General features: G+C 40.2%; 1 protein-coding gene and 1 long non-coding RNA gene across 7 annotated transcripts in view; one reads left to right on the top strand and one right to left on the bottom strand.

Moving 5' to 3' along the window:
* Positions 1-8,153, bottom strand: part of LOC106969510 (uncharacterized) — a 34,572-nt gene extending 26,419 nt beyond the window's left edge. For 2 of the 6 annotated variants that reach the window (XR_008297896.1, XR_001429355.3), the window contains exons 1-5: positions 7,997-8,153; positions 5,693-5,786; positions 4,741-4,803; positions 3,932-4,102; positions 3,074-3,460 (exon numbers count right to left, since the gene is read on the bottom strand). This is a non-coding gene — a long non-coding RNA (uncharacterized LOC106969510). Of the gene's footprint in view, positions 1-3,073; positions 3,461-3,931; positions 4,107-4,740; positions 4,804-5,692; positions 5,787-7,996 lie in introns of those variants that run through there. The other 4 variants (XR_008297897.1, XR_001429357.3, XR_003420862.2 and 1 more) reach the window with 4 other exon arrangements.
* Positions 8,154-8,270: 117 nt separating this feature from the next.
* The window catches only part of TIPARP (TCDD inducible poly(ADP-ribose) polymerase), a 30,030-nt gene continuing 16,097 nt past the window's right edge, over positions 8,271-22,203 (top strand). Inside the window, exons 1-2 of the mRNA XM_015066023.3 lie at positions 8,271-8,504; positions 11,827-12,784. Coding sequence (XP_014921509.1) covers positions 11,868-12,784 — 917 coding nt within the window. The 5' untranslated portion in view covers positions 8,271-8,504; positions 11,827-11,867. The remainder of the gene's footprint in view (positions 8,505-11,826; positions 12,785-22,203) is intronic.

Raw genomic sequence — 22,203 nt, 5'->3', positions numbered from 1 at the left:
AGAAACTTGTATGAGCCTTCACTGACTTTTTAATTTTCATATTTTAATATGCTTGACTTGGAGTTGGCTATTCTTTCCCTCTAAATCCATAGAACATATAAATAAATGTCAACTGTTCCACTTCTTTAGCCTCAAAGTAATTTCTTATTCAGTCAGCTTCCCTGCGTGGGATCTTCACTGACAAAGTTGGGTAATAGGAACTATAAGTTAGCTTAGGTTTATAGGAATTAGACTTTACCTTTGTTGGAGAAACAAGTGGACACATCACCACTGGACAACACCTCACTTCCAGGCTTTGTGAAAATAAATCTCCTTCCTCTGCAAATGCAGAATACAGCCCAGTACTTATTTAAAAAGATATATTTTTAAGCCCTCCTAATTAACCTTGTCAAATGAAGCAATCAGTGTGTTTGTTCTGTAGGTTTAGAAATGCGGATGTTCTTAGACATGGTAGCAAGCAATGTAGCTTCTCCCCTAAGCGCTAGTCTTCATTTTCCAACTGCCTTGTAACCATCTCTACTTCGATATCTATTGTATCTCAATCTTTGTTTTAATGTTTGTTTGTTTATTTATTCATTTAAAGAGAGGGGAGGGGCAGAGAGAGAGGGAGAGAGAGAATCCCAAGCAGGTTCTGCTCTGTCAGCATGGAGCCCAATGGAGGGCTCAACCTCACAAACTGTGAGATCATGACCTGAGCTGAAACCAAGAGTCGGACACTTAACCAACTGAGTCACCCAAGCATCCCTATTATGTCTCAATATTAACATGTCCAAAACTACACTGTTTCCCCTTGCTCTCAAAAGTCTGCTTCCCACAGTCTGCACCATCTCAATGAATGACAACTACATTCTTCTAACTGCTCAAGCTACAAAGTGAGGGGTCATTCCTGTGTCTTCAGTTTCCCCCATAACCCATACCTAATTCAATAGCAAATCCTCTCAGCTCTACCCTCAACACATATCCAGAATCTAATCACATCTTATCACTATCATGGTTACCACACTTGTTGAACCACAATAATCTCTTCTCTAGACTGTTAACTGATCTTCCTGCTTTCACTTCTGCCATCTTACAAGGTTCTTCTACAGACAGCAACCAGAGTTATCCTTTTAAAATGTAAATTATGTAGTAAATTATATAGCTTTCTGTGTCAATGTAGAATCCAGAGTCCTTACCATGGGCCTAAAAGGTATGAAATCTGGCCACTCCTTTGACTTCTTCAACAGAACTCTATTTTGTTCGTTCCAATCAAACTGGTTTCTGTAATTTTCCTCTGGGATGCCAAGCTTACCTCTACCTCAGAGCCTCTGCATATGCTGTTCTGTTTACCTGGAATGCTCTTACTCTAATATTTTCATGGCCAGCTCCTGTATCTCCCTCAGGCTTCTGCTTAAATGTTTTCATTTACGAAATGCCTTCCCTGCACAGCACATCATTTTTAAAAAGCACCTCATTCCCTTATAGGTTTTTAATACCTTAGCCAGAATGACTATGTATCTCAGTTTATCCAGGGCAGTCCTGGTTTCATCTGCATTATCTTGGCATAATTATAAATAATTATTCTCAAAGTGTTTTTATTTGATAAATTATGTGGTTGTACACCCTTACCGTGTCTTATTTTTAGAGCTTTCATCATCACCTGATACTACTTGTCTATTTCTTCCCATTAGAATGTTGATAAGAGTTGACCATTTTATTCTCTGCTCTGTCCCTAGCGCTTAAAAGTGCCTAGAACACATGCTCAAGTGTTTGGCAATGAATAAACAAACGAATGAATGAGTTGGGGTCATAACTATCTGATTATGTCAAGTGTTTTCCTGGGAATTAGGAAAAAAATAAATAAATATAGTTCCTGTTCACAAGCACAAGCCCCACCTGAGAGATTCTGATTTGACTGGTCTTGTGTAGAGACTAGTGATGTTCATTTTTAAAGTGGCTCCAGTAATTCTCATGTGTAGGCCAAACTGAAAACCTATGTCCAGGAGACATCTGCCTAGTGGGAGTCCAAACAAAAGGCAGGTAGGCATGAAAACCATCTTTCCTCAATGAATGGCTAGTGTGCCAGTGTGCCAAATCACCATTATTGAAGTTTAGACATCAACGCGAAAACTGATATTGTGTACACGATACTGCCCAATGTGGCTAGCCAGGGCTCCTGATGAATTAAATTCCTAAATTCCATTTTTGTTACTAAACAAAATCTTGTGTATTGGCTTTGTAGAGTCTGAAGAGCAGAAAAGGAAACTATCATGGCCTCGGTATGAGTGGGGACAGGAAAGTTGTCCCACAGAGAACTGATTCTGGGACTTGATGAAAATGAGCACTTGGGCACGATTTATTTGCAGGGAACAGCTTTGTAACCAAGCCTGTGCTTATACCCTAATTATAGCCTTTTCCTTCCCCCTAAAGTTTATTTATTTTCTGAGAGCGTGCACGTGGGGGAGGAGCAGAGAGTGCACATGGCGGGGGGAGGAGGAGGAGAGAGAGAGGGAGAGAGACAGAGAGAGAGAGAATCCCAAGCAGGCTTTGCACTGTCAGCATGGAGCCTGACATAGGGCTCAATCTCATGAACTGTGAGATCATGACCTAAGCAGAAATCAAGAGTTGGACACTTAACCAACTGAGCCTCCCAGAAGCCCCACCCTAATTATATCCTTAAGATAAACTCCTACAAGTAGAAATGCTGTTAACTCAGATGGATCTCTGAACATGATTTTCAAGATCATCTTTAATTGGGAATTCATTTTCAAAAAGTAATTGCGTTTTTTTTAGTTGTACTCCAAGTAGACAAGTGAGTTTCTTAACATGCTAAAGAATAATAATTCTAGCTACTTTAAGAAATCTCCTGTTGGCAATTCTCTCCTCTGACATTATGCAGTTAGGCTTAACTCCTCCTCATATATTCTCAGCACTTTGCCTGTATACCTCTATTTTAGCACTTAACACACTATAGTGTATTTGTTTGTTTTCCTATTTGGCCATACCTTCCCCCTCCCCCCAAGTCTCTGTCCCCTCCCGATCTCCCACTATCTCAAGTGTTTTAAAAGATTATGAACTCCTAAAGCAACAGTACCTAGGGAACATCTTCAAAGCGCAGAATCCCTTGCCTCTGAGATTTGGGTTCAGGAGGTCTGGAATAGGGCAGGAGAATCTGCAGCAGACTTCTGCAGGTCATCTGTGTGGTCAGTTCACAGACTTTACTATAAGAAGCTGACAGAGAATAGGGACTATCTTAGTCATCATTGCATAACTAGTACCTGGCACACACACACCCAATAAATTGTACTGAATCAACGGAATGAATGATCTGGAAAACATCTGGGGACTCCTCCAAGGGGATCATTGTATATAGACCCCAAACCAGTTAGATCAAATAGCACTTTGATTATGTGCTGTAGGAATTACACAACAGGTCCAAAACTTGAAGGGGATTGAAGAGCACACTTGATTGTCATGCATCCTGTAAGAAGAACAGTTGAGCAGATGATTAGGCAGTTGACAAATGCAAATCTTAGATAAACAGAATAGTTTGTGATCTGGCACAAACATTTTAGAACTCAGGCTATTCCTATTTTATGCTTAATTTTCTCTAGGCCTTGTATCTTCACCTTTCCCAGACAGAGGTACCTTAATGCCTCAGCAGAGGTGGAGAAAAGTGAGTCTCAAGAAAGAGATTACAAAGGAGAAATATTTTTAAAATTTGGAAATAGTCCTTAAGGTTAATATTTTATCACTTTATGAAAATATGAATCTTAAGTTCACATTTATCAAAGCATGTTCATGTCTGGCTCTAAACCAACCTACCTCTGAACTTTGAATTAATTCACCCTTATTTCATGCTGATTAAATTCCCTACACCTTTAGTTTCTCTGACATATCCTCTAGCAGCATTTTCCAATCTTTGTGCATCAACACCATATTTAAAACCCACCTGAGGGGCGCCTGGGTGGCTCAGTCGGTTAAGTGTCCGACTTCGGCTCAGGTCATGATCTCGCGGCCCGTGAGTTTGAGCCCCGCGTCGGGCTCTGTGCTGACAGCTCAGAGCCTGGAGCCTGTTTCGGATTCTGTGTCTCCCTCACTCTGACTCTCCCTCATTCATTCTCTGTCTCAAAAATAAATAAACGTTAAAAAAAATTTTTTTTAAACCCACTTGACGTAAATAAATTTCAGCCCAAAACTTTTCTTGTTCTAGAATGCCAAGCATGCAGCACCCCCTCAAAGGGAAGTTAGGTAAGTTCCAGGGGCTGACCCATTAATAGATTGTATGTTTAAAAACAATAGTAATTCTTTTGTCTAGATAAGAAGTTCGACTTTTCTTTCACTTTGACTATATTAGATACATTCACATATGAATTTCATTTAAGTTAAATAATAAGTTGTCTTTATATACATAGTCAGAAAACATTATAGCCTGGACTTAGCACTCACAGATAAGGAATTGTCAGTCTGCCATTTATGCAAGTTGGTTGTGTTCTCCATGTAATCTCAGTATAGCATTGCTAAGAGCTAAGGCCTCTGTTTTCAAATCTCGAGTCTTTCACTGTGCTGAGTCACATTAGTCACTGTTTCCTTCTCGGTGTGGTAACCAGAAATGATTATCTTTCTACCATAAGGATGTTGGGGAATTAACTATTACTAATAATTGTGAAAACAGAAAGCAACAGATACTGTTACTTATACTTTATAGCATGTCTTATGTTAATAAAAATGGGAGGGAAAAAATGGGAGGCCTTGGGTCACCTGAAATTTCCAGTAAGTAGTCTTGGCTTTTGGATGAATAAGTTGTTCATTGGAAGTGCTCTACTGAATTGATCAGCCATGCCAAGGCAAATCCCGTGGACACGGGTAACAGAAATTAGCGACAAAAGGAATACACAGAAAGGAATTAGAACGTTTCAATCCTATAAATATATTTAAAAAGAATTAAATGTCTTAGGGCCATATGTAAATAAAAAGTGTACACCTACCTATACCCTATATGTTGCATGTATAGGTTTCTTTTGTAGTTTTGAAGAATATTTGAGAGGAGCCACTTATTCATGTATGTTTACTTACAATATTTAATCCAGTGACTTGAATGTGGTAGATACTCAGTGAATAAATGATTTTTTTTAAAAAAAGTGAATTGACAAGTTCTATGACAAGGACCCAGTAAAGTAAAACTTGTTATAGTTACAGACTATTAAACGGCTATTTGTTCAAAAGATTGTGTTAACATGGAAAGCTATTTATAGTGTTAAAAATACGAAAATACAATAATAATGATAGAAAAAAAAAACCTTTGAATAAAACAGACCACAGCAAAATGTTAAAATAGGACTTTAGAAGGTTCAACTATGGGTATTCTTGTCTCCTCTCTACTTTCTATTTTTTCTTTAACAAACCTATTTCTTAATTATACAATTTGGTATACCTGTGAAACTGGCAGGGAATGTTATAGGAGTTGATGTATTACTTTGTGACAGCTTATATTTCTGACATAAGGTCATGTTGCTATCTAATTGATAGAGCTTCCAAGCAAGAAGACTAGTTAGAAGGTAACTTATCATAGTTTATGTATTAGCTAAGAACATGTTTGGCTGCACATAACAGAAAACAGTCTAACCAAATTGGGGTTACAATGAGTTCAGGGGTAGCCAGTCTAGGACTGCTGCTGCAGCTTCAAGATATCATGAATGACTCAGATTCCTACCTTTCTGCTCCAGAATCCTTATCTTGGGGATCTCTTCTTTATATTTCCCACATCATGTTCACTTTCATTTTTGTCATGAGGCTCCATCTCCATCCTTACATTGTGTTATAGGAGAAAGAAGAAAAGAAGAAACGGAAGGGGTGTCTATGTATGTTAAGGAAGAAGTGGTTTTCTAGAAATCTTCACCATGTGTCTAGAATTATATGCCATGGCCACTCATAAGAGTATGAAATCTAGGAAAATTAGTTTTTTGGCTAGCCACATTGCTAGCCCTCCCCCTTCCTCTAAAAAGTATCAGGCTCTTTCTGATAAGGAAGGGGCAATCATTAGTATCTGCTAACCCTCTTCTCATATAAGGAATATACTTAATCCCCTCCCTAAGAGAAACAATCTCAAAGTTTCATCCAGTTATTGTAATGAGCTCACAGTCCAGGATCCAGAAGTTCCAATGATATGGAATACTCCCATTGTGTGGCTCTTCATGCTCTGGGAACCAACTTTTAAAGAAAAGTTATTTGCCTCGTACTCCTAATAAGTAACGGTGGATAGACAAGGTACAGGATGGTGGTAAAAGTCTCATCAGAAAAGGGGAAAATGGGAAATACACAGTGAGCACTGGTACACACAACATCACGTATCTTGTTAGGTAACTAGCAAGAAATCTATGCCCTTGGTCATTTAATCTGTCAGTTCCTGATTTTGTTCTGTAGGAGGACCTTCTTTATCCCATTATCTTCCAGGGATCACGTTTGGGGTGGACCTTGTGGAAAATACCTCTTCTGGAGTAGTAAACCTTTAACAGTCTGAGGAACCTAGATCCAAGAGTGGTGAGTCAAGAACCTGGTGCCATTTTTCTCTCTGGGGCGATTGATGTTCTGAAAGTAGTAGAGGCTGAGAACTAGCTAGAATTTTCAACTGCCTCAGGGGAAGTGGGTAGGGAATGGAAGGTGAAAAATTTGAGTTCAGGGCCTGAGGAAGAAAGACTTCAAATTGGAATTCCAAAGGGCTACACTCTGGAAGTAATGTTTAACTATTAATACCTGGATTAAGGTGGTCTGTCCTTAATCTAAGTGACCCCCCCCCCCCCGCCCCAATGAACCACACCTTCTCATATTCCTGGCCTCTTATGGGCCCCTCCTACACAGAGTCTGAGTTTGGTCATATGACTTGCTTTGGCCAATGACACATTAGTAAGCATGATGCAAAGACTTGCATTCTATTTCACCTATTAGCCTCTGAATTCTGTCCGTATCAATCCTACCTTAGTTAAATGGCCATGACTTGATGCAATGTGAAATACGCCTGCTGGGGAGGTACTACCCTTAATCCATTCTTTGCTGGTGTGTCACCCTGTCTGGTATAGAATAGTTTAAGAAAGCTTGAAACAGTTACTTCTATTACTACTGCTGCTTAGCTCCTGTTTTGATAGGCTTTCATGTTTTGTAAGGTCATAGTTGACTTCTTTTTCAACCCAGAAAGTCTCCGAATTATGGAATTCAGTCAGTTTAGATCTCAGGCAGAGAGCACAGTTTTGCAAGCTGTGGTCCCTTCTCTCTGCCAGCTGTTGGGGATATAGCCATAATTAACTTTTAGGAAAAGAAAAGGGCCTTTCTTCTCCAATATGTAGAGATTACATGAATTGAACGTAGTGTTTCTTCCTCTACCACTGAAGGGCTGTTCGATATAGGAAGAGGCTTACCATCCAAGCCATTTTATGGTCCAGAAACTATAGCGAAGTCACATGCAGTGTATATACTAAAGATGAGTGTATGGTACTCTGCAAGTTCCACGAAGACAGGCATGGCGTCTGAGCTGATCAAGGCTGTATGTAGCCTAATCCTAGTTACACACACAATAGACACTGAGCAAACATTTGCTGATTGAATAAATTATTCACTACGGTGTTTAAGGGCTTTCAAGCACATACACTCGCTCTTACTGTCAAAACCCCAAAGGTAGGTTTCCCTTCTGTTACGCTGCCTACGTTTCCCGTGAAACGGAGGAGTGCCCACGACCGACCGCGTCGGGTAGGCTACTGGCCGGGGTGCGCTGCTGGGCCGGGCCGTCAGGTATGCGGAGGGCGACCCCGTCTGGCCACAGTGGCAGTAGCAGCCATTTGTCTCCTCTTGGGGTCCAGCGGCGTCAAGGGCAGGAGGCGTCTTACGAGGAGGCAAATAAAGCCTACTGTACAGAAACCGCTCGTTCCGTTGCACATCCTCTCGGGTGCTCGGGTTTCCTCGGAACACCGTGACACTTCACGTGTCTGCAGTCAGGTAGAGCCTGCCTCACGGGGCGCACACTTACCCTCTTCACAGCCGTGCGCGCTCTCCAGCCCGCGCGTGGATCTGGACCCTCGGGGACCCAGCTGGACGCGGAAGGACACGCCCCCTCGCGGGAGCACGCGGCCGCCGCAGGCACCCCTCGCGCGCCTCCCTGCCAGAGAGCGCGCACGCGCACGCGGGGCGGGCCTCCTTCCCGGCACCCACTGAGCGCCCGGCCCTCTCACCCCACCCCTCTCCCCCGCTGCCCAGGCTCCACCTCCGCGACGGGGCAGCAGAGAGGAGGCGACCGGAAGCCACTTTAAAGCAGAGCTCGGGGTGACAGGCGAGCGAGCTGGATCGGGAGTGCGGTTGCGGCTTTCTGCACTCCCGGTGGCGGAATGGCCAGTGCGCTGCTTGTCGCGTCTCCGGCCTGCGACCCTTAGACGCCTAAGCCTGCCCTGCGCGCCGATCCTCCCGCGCGGACGCTGCCGGCGAGCCGGCGGTGAGGCGACTCGGCTCCTGCGGTCCGTTCTCTCAGGCAGCGCGATCAGGTAAAGGGCTCCGGGTGGGCTCTGAGGAGCCGACGAGAAACCTTAGCTGGGATGGTGGGCGAGGACGGGGGTCTCCAGCTTCGCAGCCTCTCACGGATCTAGGGGTGATTGATGTTTAGACTGTGCCTTTTTCTACCAAATTCACTCGGATCCCGTCAGTACCGGGATGGGATTGGTGTACACTTCTTAATCACTTACGGCCTCGGGCAGGTGTATAAATCTGAGGAAGACACTGAAGGGTTTAGTCAGGGTCGCCGGCGTCTCCCCAGTCCCACTTGGTCTGGGTGGGCGCGGGGGCACGTCTGTGCGGCCTCCCCCGCCGGGCGGACCCCGAGCGCTCTGAGGCGAAGTGAGGAGAAGCACTTCGCAGATTGAGGGGCAGGGCACGGCAGCTGCGGGGAGCCTTTCGGCAGACCCGCGTTCCGGCGGCAGCCCAGAAGTTTGCAGGCTGTTTTCAGATCAACTTTGAAGGCACAGGAGTCCTCGCCTTCCTCCCCGCCACCTCGAGAAGCGCCGACCGCCTTCCCCCCCGCGCTTCTCCGCTCATTTCTGCGAGCCTCCGAGACTCGCAGGACGATCCTCGCAGGATGATCCTCGCAGGAAGGTCGGTTGAGGAGGCGAGCAAGCAATTAAGTGTGGACGGCGCCCTGGGGGGCTTCTGGGATGGGGGGAAGCCTGGGCGGGGGTCGCTGGTTGGGACGAGGCTGCGGGGAGGTTTTGGGGGCGCTCCGGAGCCTGCCGCGGGGAAGGCGAGGGTGCGATGCTCCGGAACGCCGGGAATTGGCCGAGCCGGGCGGCGCCTCGGTCGCGCTGCGCGGAGTTGGCGCGGCCCCGGGGGCGGAGCTGCGGAAACCGCCGCGGCCGGCAGGAGGCGTCTCTCGGACCCGGGCTCGACGTCCGGGTGTCGCGCAGGGGCTGCGCGGGGGAAGAGTCCTGAGTTTGCAGCGCGCTGTTTCGGTGCACTGCGCCGGGGGCCGGGAGTGAGATCACGAGGTGAGGGGTGGAGCGGTAGGTCGCCTGCAGCGGGGGGGAGCGGAGGAAGTGTCCTTCCAATCTTTATTTTTCTGTTATGCAAACTAATTGAGGAACTCGGTTCTAGTGACTTCCCCACTCCAGCCACTTCAGTTCTCCGCCTCTTCCTCAGTTTTATTTCCCAGTTTGACGGAGGGCAATAACAGGAAAAGTTACCGTGTGTGTGTGTACACCTCTATAAATAAAATTGGTTCAGTGTCTGTTTTGCCTTGGGTGGATGTGGTAGGAGTGGCGCGCGCGCGCGCGCGTGTGTGTGTGTGTGTGTGTGTGTGTGTGTGTATGTGTGTGTGTGTGTGCGCGCGCGCGCATGCATGCGCGCGCGCGTGTCTGTGTGCGCGCGCGCACGCACTCGAGGGGAAGGCACAGGCGGGTTTAGTGGGGTGGAGAGGGAATACCACAATCTGTGCCAATTGTGCCTTGAGGCAAGAGCGCCGAGTGATGAATAATAACGCCTGGCTTGGCGGCTTTCCAGTTGATTTATGTCTTATGTCAAGTCCCTCCTTCCCTAACAATGCCAGCTCACACCGAACTCTTTCTGCCTTTTCCTTTTGTACTTACCGTGTGCCCTAACACCTGGCTCTATACAGTTGAACGCTAAAAAACAAGTTGGAACTTTCCGGGTCCACCTATATGTGGATTTTGTGTACTACTGTAAATGTGTTTTCTCTTCTTTGTGATTTTCTCAACCTTTCCTGTAGCTTTCTTTGTTGTGAGAATACAGTACAATAACACATGTAACACAAAATTTGTGTTAATCGGCTGTTTGTTATTGGTTAACGGTAGGCTGCTAGTAGTTAAGTTCGGGACTCAAAAAGTTATGGATGGATTTTTCCAGGGGTGGGTTCCATGAACCGCCTCTTCCACCCACCTTGTTCAAGGGTTAGCTGTACTGTGCTTTCTTTGAGTTTGATCATTATGAACTTTTTACACATAGATTTATGAATGTTTCCAGTTAGATCTTTAATATTCATTTTTCTGGGGATTCAGTTTTATAATTTTGTTATTGTTGACCTATAAAGGCTAACAGAACTAGATTTTTAACAGGTGCTTTTTCTTCAGTTATTCAGTTAAAAAATATTATGGAGCACCTGTGTGCATTGTGCTAGGCATAGTACTGGTCACCTGGGATGAGTATTTGATGAAGCCACGGACCCTTGCATCAATGATCTCTTTTTCTTTTAGTCTGTTGGCCGAGAGAGAGAGAGAGAGAGAGAGAGAGAGAGAGAGAAGATTAATTGCTTATCACCAGCTCTTTTCCACCTCCTACAGTGCTAAGGAGGAGACGATGATATTTGTCATTTTACAGAGTTTGCTTTGCTTTTGACTTTAAGTTCTAGTTTTTTTCAAGGGGTCTGATTCTTTGAAGAGAGCACCTTTTTGGTTTGAGTAGCTCATTAGGAAGCTGACATTTGGTGTGTGTGTTTTATATTCTTGCATTATTTTTCTATAATATGGCTTCATTTGCTTTAATAGATAAAGTCATGTATGTGTCATTTCTGAAGACAAGGACAAGGAGGCCCTTTTGCAATTAAGAAGTTGTGTTTGGTCTCTAAAACAACCTATAGTGGTTGCTGCTGATGTAGCTTCTGTTGCTAAACGAGCAACTGGCATTCCTTCTCCAATAGTGGTAATGTTTTGGGAATTGTAAAAGTAGACCCTTAACATCCTTCAGGAATATATTTGAACTTAGAAGTGCTTCAACATGCCCCTGGCTTTCTCCCACATAACATTTCCATTGACAGCCCCTGTTTCCTGGGTAGATTCTCATGCTTTAAATTCACTCACTATTTAACTTTGAAGTTAATCTTTAATTTGGTGAACTTTTTTTTTTTTTTTTTTTTTTACAAAGAAACCGTTTTGTCACCTCGTGAGATAGGTGATAAACAACTGTGAAGAGAACCACAAACCAGAGAAGTTGTGGTTTCCCTGCTGTCATCAGTTAGCCACACTTATTTCTACACCTCACCCCCCAACCCCACCCTAGACTTACAGTAAAAACTGATACTCCAGCAGAATTACCAATCATATATTGTCCACAAATAAATGTCAAGAGTCTATTAGAAGATACTGTCTCTTTACCTTTACCTGCTGTGGGCTTTTGAATAGCCTTGGCTGCTTTGGAACCTTAATTTCTCATTAAAATTTAAAATTGACCCATAAAGATGAAATATGGTATAAGAGGAGTGACTTCAGGGACTTAGTCACAGACTAAAACAAAACATTTTGATGAATGAATGGGATCCAGTTGTTGTCAGCTTGCAAATGATCATCTTCTTTCCTTTCCTGGTAGGATTTTTAGACTCTGAGGAGCAATTGGAGCTCATCCACACCATGGAAATGGAAACCACCGAACCTGAGCCAGACTGTGTAGTGCAGCCTCCCTCTCCTCCTGATGACTTTTCATGCCAAATGAGACTCTCTGAGAAGATCACTCCATTGAAGACTTGTTTTAAGAAAAAGGAACAGAAGAGATTGGGAACCGGAACCCTGAGGTCTTTGAGGCCAATTTTAAATACTTTGCTAGAATCTGGCTCACTTGATGGCGTTTTTAGATCTAGAAACCAGAGTGCAGATGAGAGCAGCTTACATGAACCTATTGTGAAAAAACCCCTGGAAATCAATCCATCATGTCCACCAGCGGAAAACAGTATGTCTGTCCTGATTCCTGATGGGACAAATGTTGGGGGCCAAATACCAGAAGCTCATCCTTCCACTGATACTCCAGAACAAGTGGTTCCAATCCAGGATCACAGCTTTCCACCGGAAGCTATCAGTGGGACGGTGGCAGATTCTACAGCAGGGCACTTCCAAACTGACCTTTTGCACCCCGTTTCAAGCGATGTTCCTACTAGTCCTGACTGCATAGACAAAGTCATGGATTACATTCCAGGGGTTTTCCAAGACAACAATTTTACAATCCAGTACATTTTGGACACCAGTGATAAGTTGAGTACCGAGCTTTTTCAGGACAAAAGTGAAGAGGCTTCCCTTGACCTTGTGTTTGAGCTGGTGAACCAGCTACAGTACCACACTCACCAAGAGAATGGAATTGAAATTTGCATGGACTTTTTGCAAGGCACTTGTATTTATGGCAGGGATTGTTTGAAGCACCACACGGTCTTGCCATATCATTGGCAGATCAAGAGGACAACTACTCAAAAGTGGCAGAGTGTATCCACTGATTCCCAGGAGCACTTGGAAAGATTTTACTGTAACCCAGAGAATGATAGAATGAGAATGAAGTATGGGTATGTATTTATAACTACATTTATACTTTAAAACTATTGTTAAATCCTATAGAGAAGGTCAAGAGGCTAAATGCTTATTAGTAGGGTAGTTTCTTTCAGTAGTAACCTAACAGGTTTTATTCTTTTCTTTACTGTTACTCTTTCAGCTGTATGCTAACCTGGTTTTTCATGTTGGTTTAATGCAGAGTATTCACCTAACCAGATTATGAAGTTTTATGATTTGAACAATCCATATGTCACTCTGTACAGTATGTGTGTGCCAGAGAAGTTGCATATACATTGAATGTTGTGAATCAGATACTGTTTTAATCACACAAAAGAGCTTGCTTTTGAAAGAAAATCCAAGGTTAATCTTACTGTAGCACAAATAATGAATACCAAATTTATCTAATTTTAAAGTTTTGCATGTTGAGTAGCTGCTAGTTTTTTAAAGGAAAATAGTATCATTTGGAGATATCTGTGTCCCTCTTTCCATTTTGAATGATATAGTTTTTCTGTGAGCTTCTTCCCAAACTTCTGAATCATGCCCAAACATTAATTTTTTTTTTCTTTTTTAAGTTTCCTTAAGTCTTTCTACCTTTAAGTTTATTATTCTGTTTACCTTGTAGAGAAAATTGTTCTACAATTCAGGCTGTTTTCTTAGACCTGAGCAGTGAGTTGAAGGGAAATTTTATGTTAATATATATGTTGATTTACCATTTACATAAAAAACAGTTATCCTCAAGTTTTTGTATGCAAGACATGTATGTAAATAATTCAGTTCTTTTAGTGCAAATTCAGATAGGGAACTGAAATTTCCACATCTGAATTCTTACTTAATTGAATATAAATTGAAAGAAATGGTAGTTGCCATGTGTGAAGTTGCTAGTGTAAAAATGGCTGTGTAGTAAGCATTAATCTTTACATTTCAAATTTGTGTCTCCTGTAGTATAGGAGTTAAAGTATATGATGTTACTAGCTATTTGTCTATGACCAAGAGAAAGGATTAAAATTCTATGAGGGGAGAAGAACACATCTGTCCATGCTACCTGACTTGGGAGACAATGAGGGCAACCTGACAGCTTCACAGATAATGAATGGCCTGATACAGTACTGAGAGAGAGGCATGACCCATAGAAAGGAAAAATATGCTGAGAATCCTAACCCACAAGTCTGAGAGAAAACTTTCTTAAGAGTCCTCTTTTTTCACAGATAAGTTGGGTTACACTAACCCAAGTGTCTGGAGAGCCAGCAATCAAATGGTGTCAGTAAACGTTTCCAAGTTGTCTAATTTTGTTAGTCTTGATGTTAACCTTCTGTGTTCTAACATAGTGCCAGGGCATCGTTGGTATTGTAGAAACCAGGTTTTTGGTTTTGTTTTTTAATTTGTTCCCTTTTAGTATTAGGTAAGTGGTTTTCTTTTGATATTGCATTATGTAAGTTGTATAGTACACAGATCTGTGTGTCTTTTTAGCAACTTAATTATCGTGAGACTAGAACTTTGCATCATTTGTTTCAAAAGGGATGCATGGGATAAAATGAGAAACACTATAAGGCCCAAGTTTAAGGCATTGTTATATAGAAGCCCCTTGGGATAAAAGTAAGATAATACTAAGAATGTACCTTTCCTGATCAGGAAAATCAAGATGTTATCAAGACAATACATTTATTAATACTAGGTTTTCAAGATTCTATCTTGCTTGGGTAGCAAAATTTCTTAGATCCTGCAATAAAGCTAAGTACATTTAACTTTCTTCTTCTTTTTTTTTTTTTTTTAAGCCAGCATTGGAAGAGAGAAAAATGTTTTCTATTTTATCTTAAAAATCTTTTTTTAATAAGGTATTGTCCAAAATCTCTGTTGCCCATGAGCTAGCAATTCTAATTGGTATGTCAAGGGTAATTAATTTTACATATTCTCAAAGCCACTGTAATCCTTCCATCTCCAGATTGCAAAAGTGCAGTACAGTGGCCTCCCACTTCACTCTTATGAAGCAAATTTCCAGTCTGCTGAGTACTTCAGCATCTTGGTACATTAAGTTTCTATCTGTTTGAATTGGTCAGGAAGAAACTAGCAGGACTATTGTCCAACGCATTACATTCTGTTACCATGAGCAAAGCAAGACAGGTATTTTGATCTCAGAAAATCCAAGAACTCTCTTAGATCAGGTATTTTATCCTCTGGTAAAATTACTTGGCCGAAAAATTAGATAAAGCTATAGGCCTATAGTCATACAGTGTTGGATAATTTACAAAGTAGTTGCAGTGAGTGCTTGATTTCCAAATCTGTTTTAATGAAGTAAACTAATATTTATTTGACACTTAAGAGCAAAAGTGTCAGTGAATTATTGTAATTACTAATTCTGCTGCTACATTGTTAATGGTAGTAAGTGGTCCTGCTCTGATAAAAATAGCAAAAAAGTATTAACAGTTAATTACTAGTAAAGTGAAGTTCTCCATAGACAACAGTAAGAAATATAAGATTGTAGATAGCTAAGTGTCAAAAATTAGGCTTTTGGGAAGTTGACCTGTGGTCATTGCAACCTGGTTTTCCTTGTATTCCGAAGCGATGTTGTGTTTCCTGGCAACAAGATGCAGATAACGGCATGTTGAGCCTTGCTGAGAGATTCACAAACAAGCTGGAGCAGCCCAGGTTCACATGGTTACCACATTATTTGGCTAAAGCTATTAATCTCTGTGGTCAGGCCTGTAAAGCTGGTCTATCTGTACAGATTGCACATAACCAGGAAGTGTGTGTTCAGCTGTGTATATGTCCAAGTCTGGCCTAGCAGTCTTCGGATGCAGAAACAATGAATGGCAGTTGTTTTTCCCACTTATTTTCAGCAGTTTATACGACTTGGTAGATCATTATTATATGCTCTATCCGTGAGATACTTCATTGTATGTATGGAACTTGGGAAGAGTTCATAGTTCTGGGTCTCTAGCAGAGACAAAAGTTTGTAGTCTCAAAACTGCAGATGAAATTCTTTGTTTTGCAAATGGATTGGATTTAACATCTAATTTAATCCAAATTAGATGTACAGTATTTATTTTATTCTCAAGAATGAAATTGGAAAGGAAGTTGAGCCAGATAAGTTCACAGGTCTCTTCCAACTCTTTAGTCAAGATGTCTAGATGCTAAAAATGTTTTAAAAAGAGGATTTCAATAGTAAATGCTTACTTGGTTTATTATAGTGAAATTATTTTAATTATTCTTTTCGAGTTTTGTCTTTATCCCAAATTATGATACAATGCCACTTCGCTTTTTCACTCTGCTTTTATATATCTCTAGATGTTTATTGCTGACATCAACTGAAAGTAGTTGTATGTATGAACTCCCCATATTTAGATGCCAAGGCTTCTTTTGTACACGGGATGGGCTTTGGAGAATTTCCAGATTCCAAATACACAGTTAAGAAAACAACATTGAATGTTGTGTTTTAGATTAAGAAAACATAGTCTCTGACAGCTTAGGCACTCATCCTTAGTAGAAAATGATATTAAATGGCAGGACTAAGCAATTTTGAAAGAGCTTTACAAACTGTGTGGAATACTGTTGTGGATAATTGAAATTGTGGAGGATGTGCAAATCTCCCTTTAGCAACTGAGATCACCATTGTTTTTCATTTTACATTCATTTTAAAGTGTGCCAGAATACAGAATAGTCTTCCAGTTATTATCACCCATAAAGAAAAGGCACTCTGCAGAATATATTTTGGAGGTAATCTGTACATGAAAATATGACCAGTGATTATTTCGAATTCTGAATTTCCTGAAAGGGGGAGGGTGAAGAAGAAAATTGCAAACCCTGACTCCATGGTTAATTTTTCTCAGAGGCCAATGTTGTTTTCTCCTCTTTTGGAATTAAGGCTTATTGATACGAGAGGGAGTTTTACTAGTTATGGTTTAAGCATAGAGTGTTGTTATAGCCTTAGTTTTGAGTGATTGTGATTGCTCTTGGGAGTTTTTTGTGTTTTTCTTTAATCTGGCCAAGGGACAATACCATTAGATGATTTCACAGGAACTCTGTGAAAGAAGACAGAGAGGACTGCATATTAATGATAATAGAGAGCATATGCTCTTTTTTTTTATTTGACTTGAAGAGTGCATTATCTAAAGTAGAGCAAGCTCCTGACTGAACTATACTAGAATAGTTAATTTAGCCAAGTTAGCTCTGGCCTGCACAGCTGTGATGATATAGGAACTAACTCATTATGTGTTATTGATAACACTGGAGAGAGGAGAACAGCTGAAACTTACTGTGCCTTGTGACTTTTTGGTATTTCTTGAATATACACAGCTGGATGAGTTTGAATTTATTTTAAAAATTCCTGCCTAAGAGAAAGAGAGAGCTCCATAAGCAAGAACTGTGTTTGAAGTGACTTTCAAAATGTGTGCCTTCTGCTTTAGGATAAAGCAATCCAATGAATTATTTTTTGTACCTCTTTATGCTCTATTTACATATGAAATAAAACTAATTGGCTTCTGTCTATACTAATCCAGAGGAGTTACTGGGTCTGTGTAGAGCTATCATGGGAATCAATAGCAATCATCCATTTATTTCCTTTCTGTTTTTTTGTCAATAAGCAGATTAGACTTTTTGAAGCAGCTGTCACCTGGCTGCAGGTTGGGGTCAGTCTGTTCCTGAAGTATTTATGATAATGAAAATGAACCTTGCTAAAGCCAAAGATGTATAACTTTTAAATCAGACAGTTGAAGAAAATAGCTTATAAGGTTATCTGGCATGATATAGTATGCATTTTCTTGCATTGACTCTAAAGCTTTTATTTTTTATTATAAATAAGTGGGAAAAAATAATGGTCCATTCAACATTTAAGACTTCATTCTGCATATGTGGACATGAAAAAGCTGCAATTTGATGAAGTCTGCTATGTTCCTGTATCTCTTTCTTACTTTTACACTAGAATTTCTGGATTCTGGATTTGCATTCTACTATGAAGCAAGTAAATTCATAAATTTTGTCTGTGCATCTCTGATCTAAGTGATCCTTAGTTTTATATTAGGCTTGGGGGCTCTTTCTAAAGGGTGAAACAGTATGGAGCCCGTACAAAACTTGGCTACTCAAGAGATGCTACTAAAATCCAGCCATTTGAGATTATGACTGTTTTCCTATGACCTCTTTTATTTCTTATCCTTTGATTTGAGACCACCAGATTCCGCATCCTTTATCTGATTGTAATAATTTTGATCACACTTAAGTTTGTACCTGATGTCCTCTTAATCTAGATCAGCAACCCTTAATAATTACTGGTGTCCTGTTTGAGAGTTGCACTTGCCTTTTTTGTGGAAGGAAAACTTAAGTACATGTGTATATTTTTACAAAGGAAAAAACATACTTGGAGCTATAAGATGATTTTTGATTATTCTGGCACAACTTTATAAGGCTGGTTCTGGTAATTGGATACTGTTAAGTTTTGCAAGAAATTCCCGTCATAAAAGCAGCTGGATTTCTCTTTTAAAATATATCTGGGAGTTTTAAACTAAAGTGAAGTGAACATGAGTGATTTTGTATCTTTGGAAGACACAAGAGTGCTGAGGGTTGAGCCATGTTCTGTTTCATTCGGGTTTGAAATTTTTAGGTAATAGCTTAAGATCTTGGGTTGAACTGAACTTTGTGACACCATAAACACAAACTGTATAAAGGAATAAAATACTTATGTTCTAAAGTTCACCATTTCTAGGAGCAAACAAGTACCTTTTAGGTATGAGGAACTTTTTTAACAAAATCAGATGTATTATATTTATAGGTTATCTATGGTATTGCTTTCTAGAGTCTAGGAATTATTATGCACAGACTTGCCTCTATTTAAAATCCCTGTAAGTTAAAAAAAAAAAAATTAAGAAAAAAAAGGGGTCACCTGGGTGGCTCAGTCTGTTAAGCCACTGACTGCTGTTGACTTAGGCTCAGGTTATGATCTCACAGTTCATGAGTTCGAGCCTCGCATTGGGCTCTGTGATGACAGCTCAGAGCCTGGAGCCTGCTTTGGGTTCTGTGTGTCCCTCTCTCTCTCTTTGCTACTCCCCTGCTTGTGCTCTGTCTCTCTCTTTCTCTGTCTCTCTCTCAAAATTAAACATTAAAAAAATATCCCTGTAAGTGTTAAACCTAATCCAGCCCAGTCCCTGATACATGAACTAAAGGCCTTGAAATTCTAATATAAATTCCTTGTTAATAGGGGAATTTAAAATGGCAATGGGTAAGTTCTGAAATACATCCTGAAGTCTGGCAGGGGGAAAAAAAAGGATTTTATGTAAAATAAATTCCATTCAACTTGGTAGTTTATAAATAAGGTTTATATTTGATTTGTGCAGAATTACAATATAGCAGTCTTGTGCTAACTATAACCAATTCTGTGATCACTAAGTTAAATTTTAGAAGTTGATGATATTAACACTTTTAATTGTGAAACTTAAAATTTTCCTTGCTGACCTAACCTATTGCTGACCTAACCTGTTGCTAAGACAAGCGTAGAAGGGAGTTAACGAAGCATTCCTATTTGCTGTGTCCACACAACGAAATGTGTCTGTCTCCTTGATCTTTCTCTCTCCTATGTGCTGTTTACTTACTGGCAACACCCACTTGGCCAGTAAAGAACCTTTGCATGGTCATCACGATGAAAGGGTAAACTCTTATGACAGTGAGAATGCTAATGACTGTTCCCTTTCACATTCTACAGAAACCAGTGATTTGCCAGTATGTGTGCCACAAAATGTGTCAGGAGTGTATTAGAATCTCCCATGACTAAGTTATTTGAGAAAGAGTTCAGGAAATTTGTATTCTTTATGCAAATGGTGTCCTTTATTTGGGCACTATTGCTTCTGGGCAAAAGGAAGGGTTTGTGAATAGTCTTACTTGAACATAGCACTTCTCTTATGACTGGAAAATATGTTTGGGCCATACTTACAGGAATTTCTCTTTGTTACGTTACCTTCTTTCCTTTTTGGATTAAGAGATTTTTAAACTGCCTCTTCTCTTTTGACATATAGCCATAGAGTTTAGGTGACCTTCTTTGCTTGCAATTTTTACCAGCACTGAATAGTCAGGGCAAGAACGGCAGCGGTAGGGGCCCAAGGGTGATTTTGCTTGTAGTAGTGTGTGTGCTTTCAGAATCTTGCCTGCACCCTGTGATCTTCACAGCTCCTGCAGCTGATCAGGGCGTGGAGAGGGCAAATGGTACAAAATACTCTAAATATTTCCTGTTGCGGTTGGTTTTTGGTTTCTGACTGTCACCTGGCTTCGCTCTTTCACTTCCAGGCATTGAGAGAATAAAAATAAATGCAGCAGAAATACTAGATTTGCTTTCTGAGGTAATAAAAGAAAGACCTCCTTGAATGGGGGTAGAATATGTGAAACAGAAGGAACTTTGTTTGCTTACTTTCTGATGTTTCGATTGTCCAAATGCTGCCACACATCAGAAAATAATTTAGGCTGTCTATTGATAAAATTGAATCTATCAGAGAAGCTTGGTTTTGTAGAATCCCTCTCCCCTCGAAAAAGTTACTGATTAAAGATCCTTTTGAAAGGTTTTGTGATCATAGTTTATGAAACTTAGATAATTAAAAAAGTATTTCTTAATATGTTTTCTGTAGGGAGTCTTTTGTTTTCCCCCCTTTGAGAAATTTGCTTTAAAAAACTCAGGAAGTGATGAATTCTCTATATGCTTAGTTTGCATACATTCAAATCTCTAGTCTTGAGACCTCTCATAATAAGCCATCAAAGTGTATATTTTTAATTTGCTCACTTATCAGTTAATCTGCACTAACCAGGCAAAAAGACAAGGCTAAATTAAGAAAATTCTGAATAAAAACCTTTTTTAAAGGAATTTGTAATTTTAAAAGTCAATCTATAAATTAAGCTAATAGATTGTATCTTACTGGTGGTTATTAGAGGATATATTTTATAATTTTTATAATTATTTCATTTACGTGTAAATGAGTTCTGAATTGTTTGAGGTTATTTGAAAGTAATTTTTAAAGCAATTTTAGCACTTACATACAGTTGATTTTGTAATTAAGTAGAAAAGTTATATAAACAAATATATTTCAGCCCTCTTTCAATGCTGTCAAATTCTATATCCATAAAATTAATCAGTATTGTGCCTTGAGTACATGGCAAACAATTTTTATTGTCTACTTTGAGGTAAGATAGAAACTTCACAGTTTTAAAAATATTTCACTTAACAAATGGGATATTTACTCCTCTTCATTAAAAGCCGTAACTTCATAATTTAAGGAAGTGTACAATATGATACACATTAAAAAAAAAAAGTCTGTTATATGCTGTCTATCCCAGCTGTTCTTATAGAAATTAAGTTTCATTTCCTCTTCAGGCCATGGTTGACAAGTATGTCTCACTTAAGTTACCTTCTAGGAGCCTCAGGACATGTGACTGAACTTGGATAAAAGTTAAGGCTGTATGACATTTCTGATGTCTTCAGAGTGCAAAATTTAATCCCATGCCTCTGTAAATAGATAGCAGTGAGATCTTCTGATCTCATAAGTGTAATTTTATTTATGAAAGATTTTAGGCTTATCCACGTCTTATTAGAAAGTTCTTTTGTGTTCTTTCCTTTGATCTAGTAGTTTTGTAATAAAAACAAGCAAAAAACTTAATTTAATTTAGTAAGTTCTTTTCCTCAAGTAAATATTATAATTTGCTTTTAGTGGTTGCATAGGGCACAGGGGTGTATGGTATTTTTTAAAGGTTTAGGAAACACTTAGGTGTACTCAAATGTGTCTTAGTACGAAGGTTTTTGAGAATAAACTGTGTTATGTGTTTGTTTAGTTACCCACCTACTTTTGGAGAATACAGAATTCCGAAAGCTTAAAAATAGTATTCTTTCATGTAGGAAATCTACCTGCCTGCCTTTTTTCTCCTCTTATTTATCCTCTCATTTTTATTTCAGTGTGTTCATTCTAGAATGACTTTAAGACCATAGGTAGATGTCTAACAATTTGTAAATCAGACATGGGGTTTAAGCACACAGATCAGAGTGATTCTAGACAGCATCCATTCACTAATTTTGTGCCATCTCATTCACCTGCTTCCAGAATATCTCAGGAGGTAACAAGGGAGCAGCACATACAGTCAGGATTTTGCTTTACAATGATCACCTTTTTAAAAATTGATTCCCAGAAACTCATTGTGAATCATCTTAAAGTGAGGATATTTTTACCCAAGAATCATTTGAAGTACTTAGAACCATAAGATAAATCCATGACCCAAGTTTGATGTTAATTGTTTTATGGAGTGAGCTAAGCCTCAGCAATCCTGTCTTGATGAGGTGAGGGTCTCCTTAGAAGTGGATAGATTGAATTGTCAACATTTGATTCTTAGCCTGCCCATAACTACTGAGGGTCGTATGCATCATAATATAAACTTCCAATTTTGATTTGTAGATATGTCTGTGCCTGTAGCTACTCCT

The sequence above is a fragment of the Acinonyx jubatus genome, chromosome C2 (genome assembly GCF_027475565.1).
Source record: "Acinonyx jubatus isolate Ajub_Pintada_27869175 chromosome C2, VMU_Ajub_asm_v1.0, whole genome shotgun sequence".
NCBI lineage: Eukaryota > Metazoa > Chordata > Mammalia > Carnivora > Felidae > Acinonyx > Acinonyx jubatus.
Note: the sequence above shows the minus strand (reverse complement) of the source record. Positions and strands in the feature narration are given on the sequence as shown.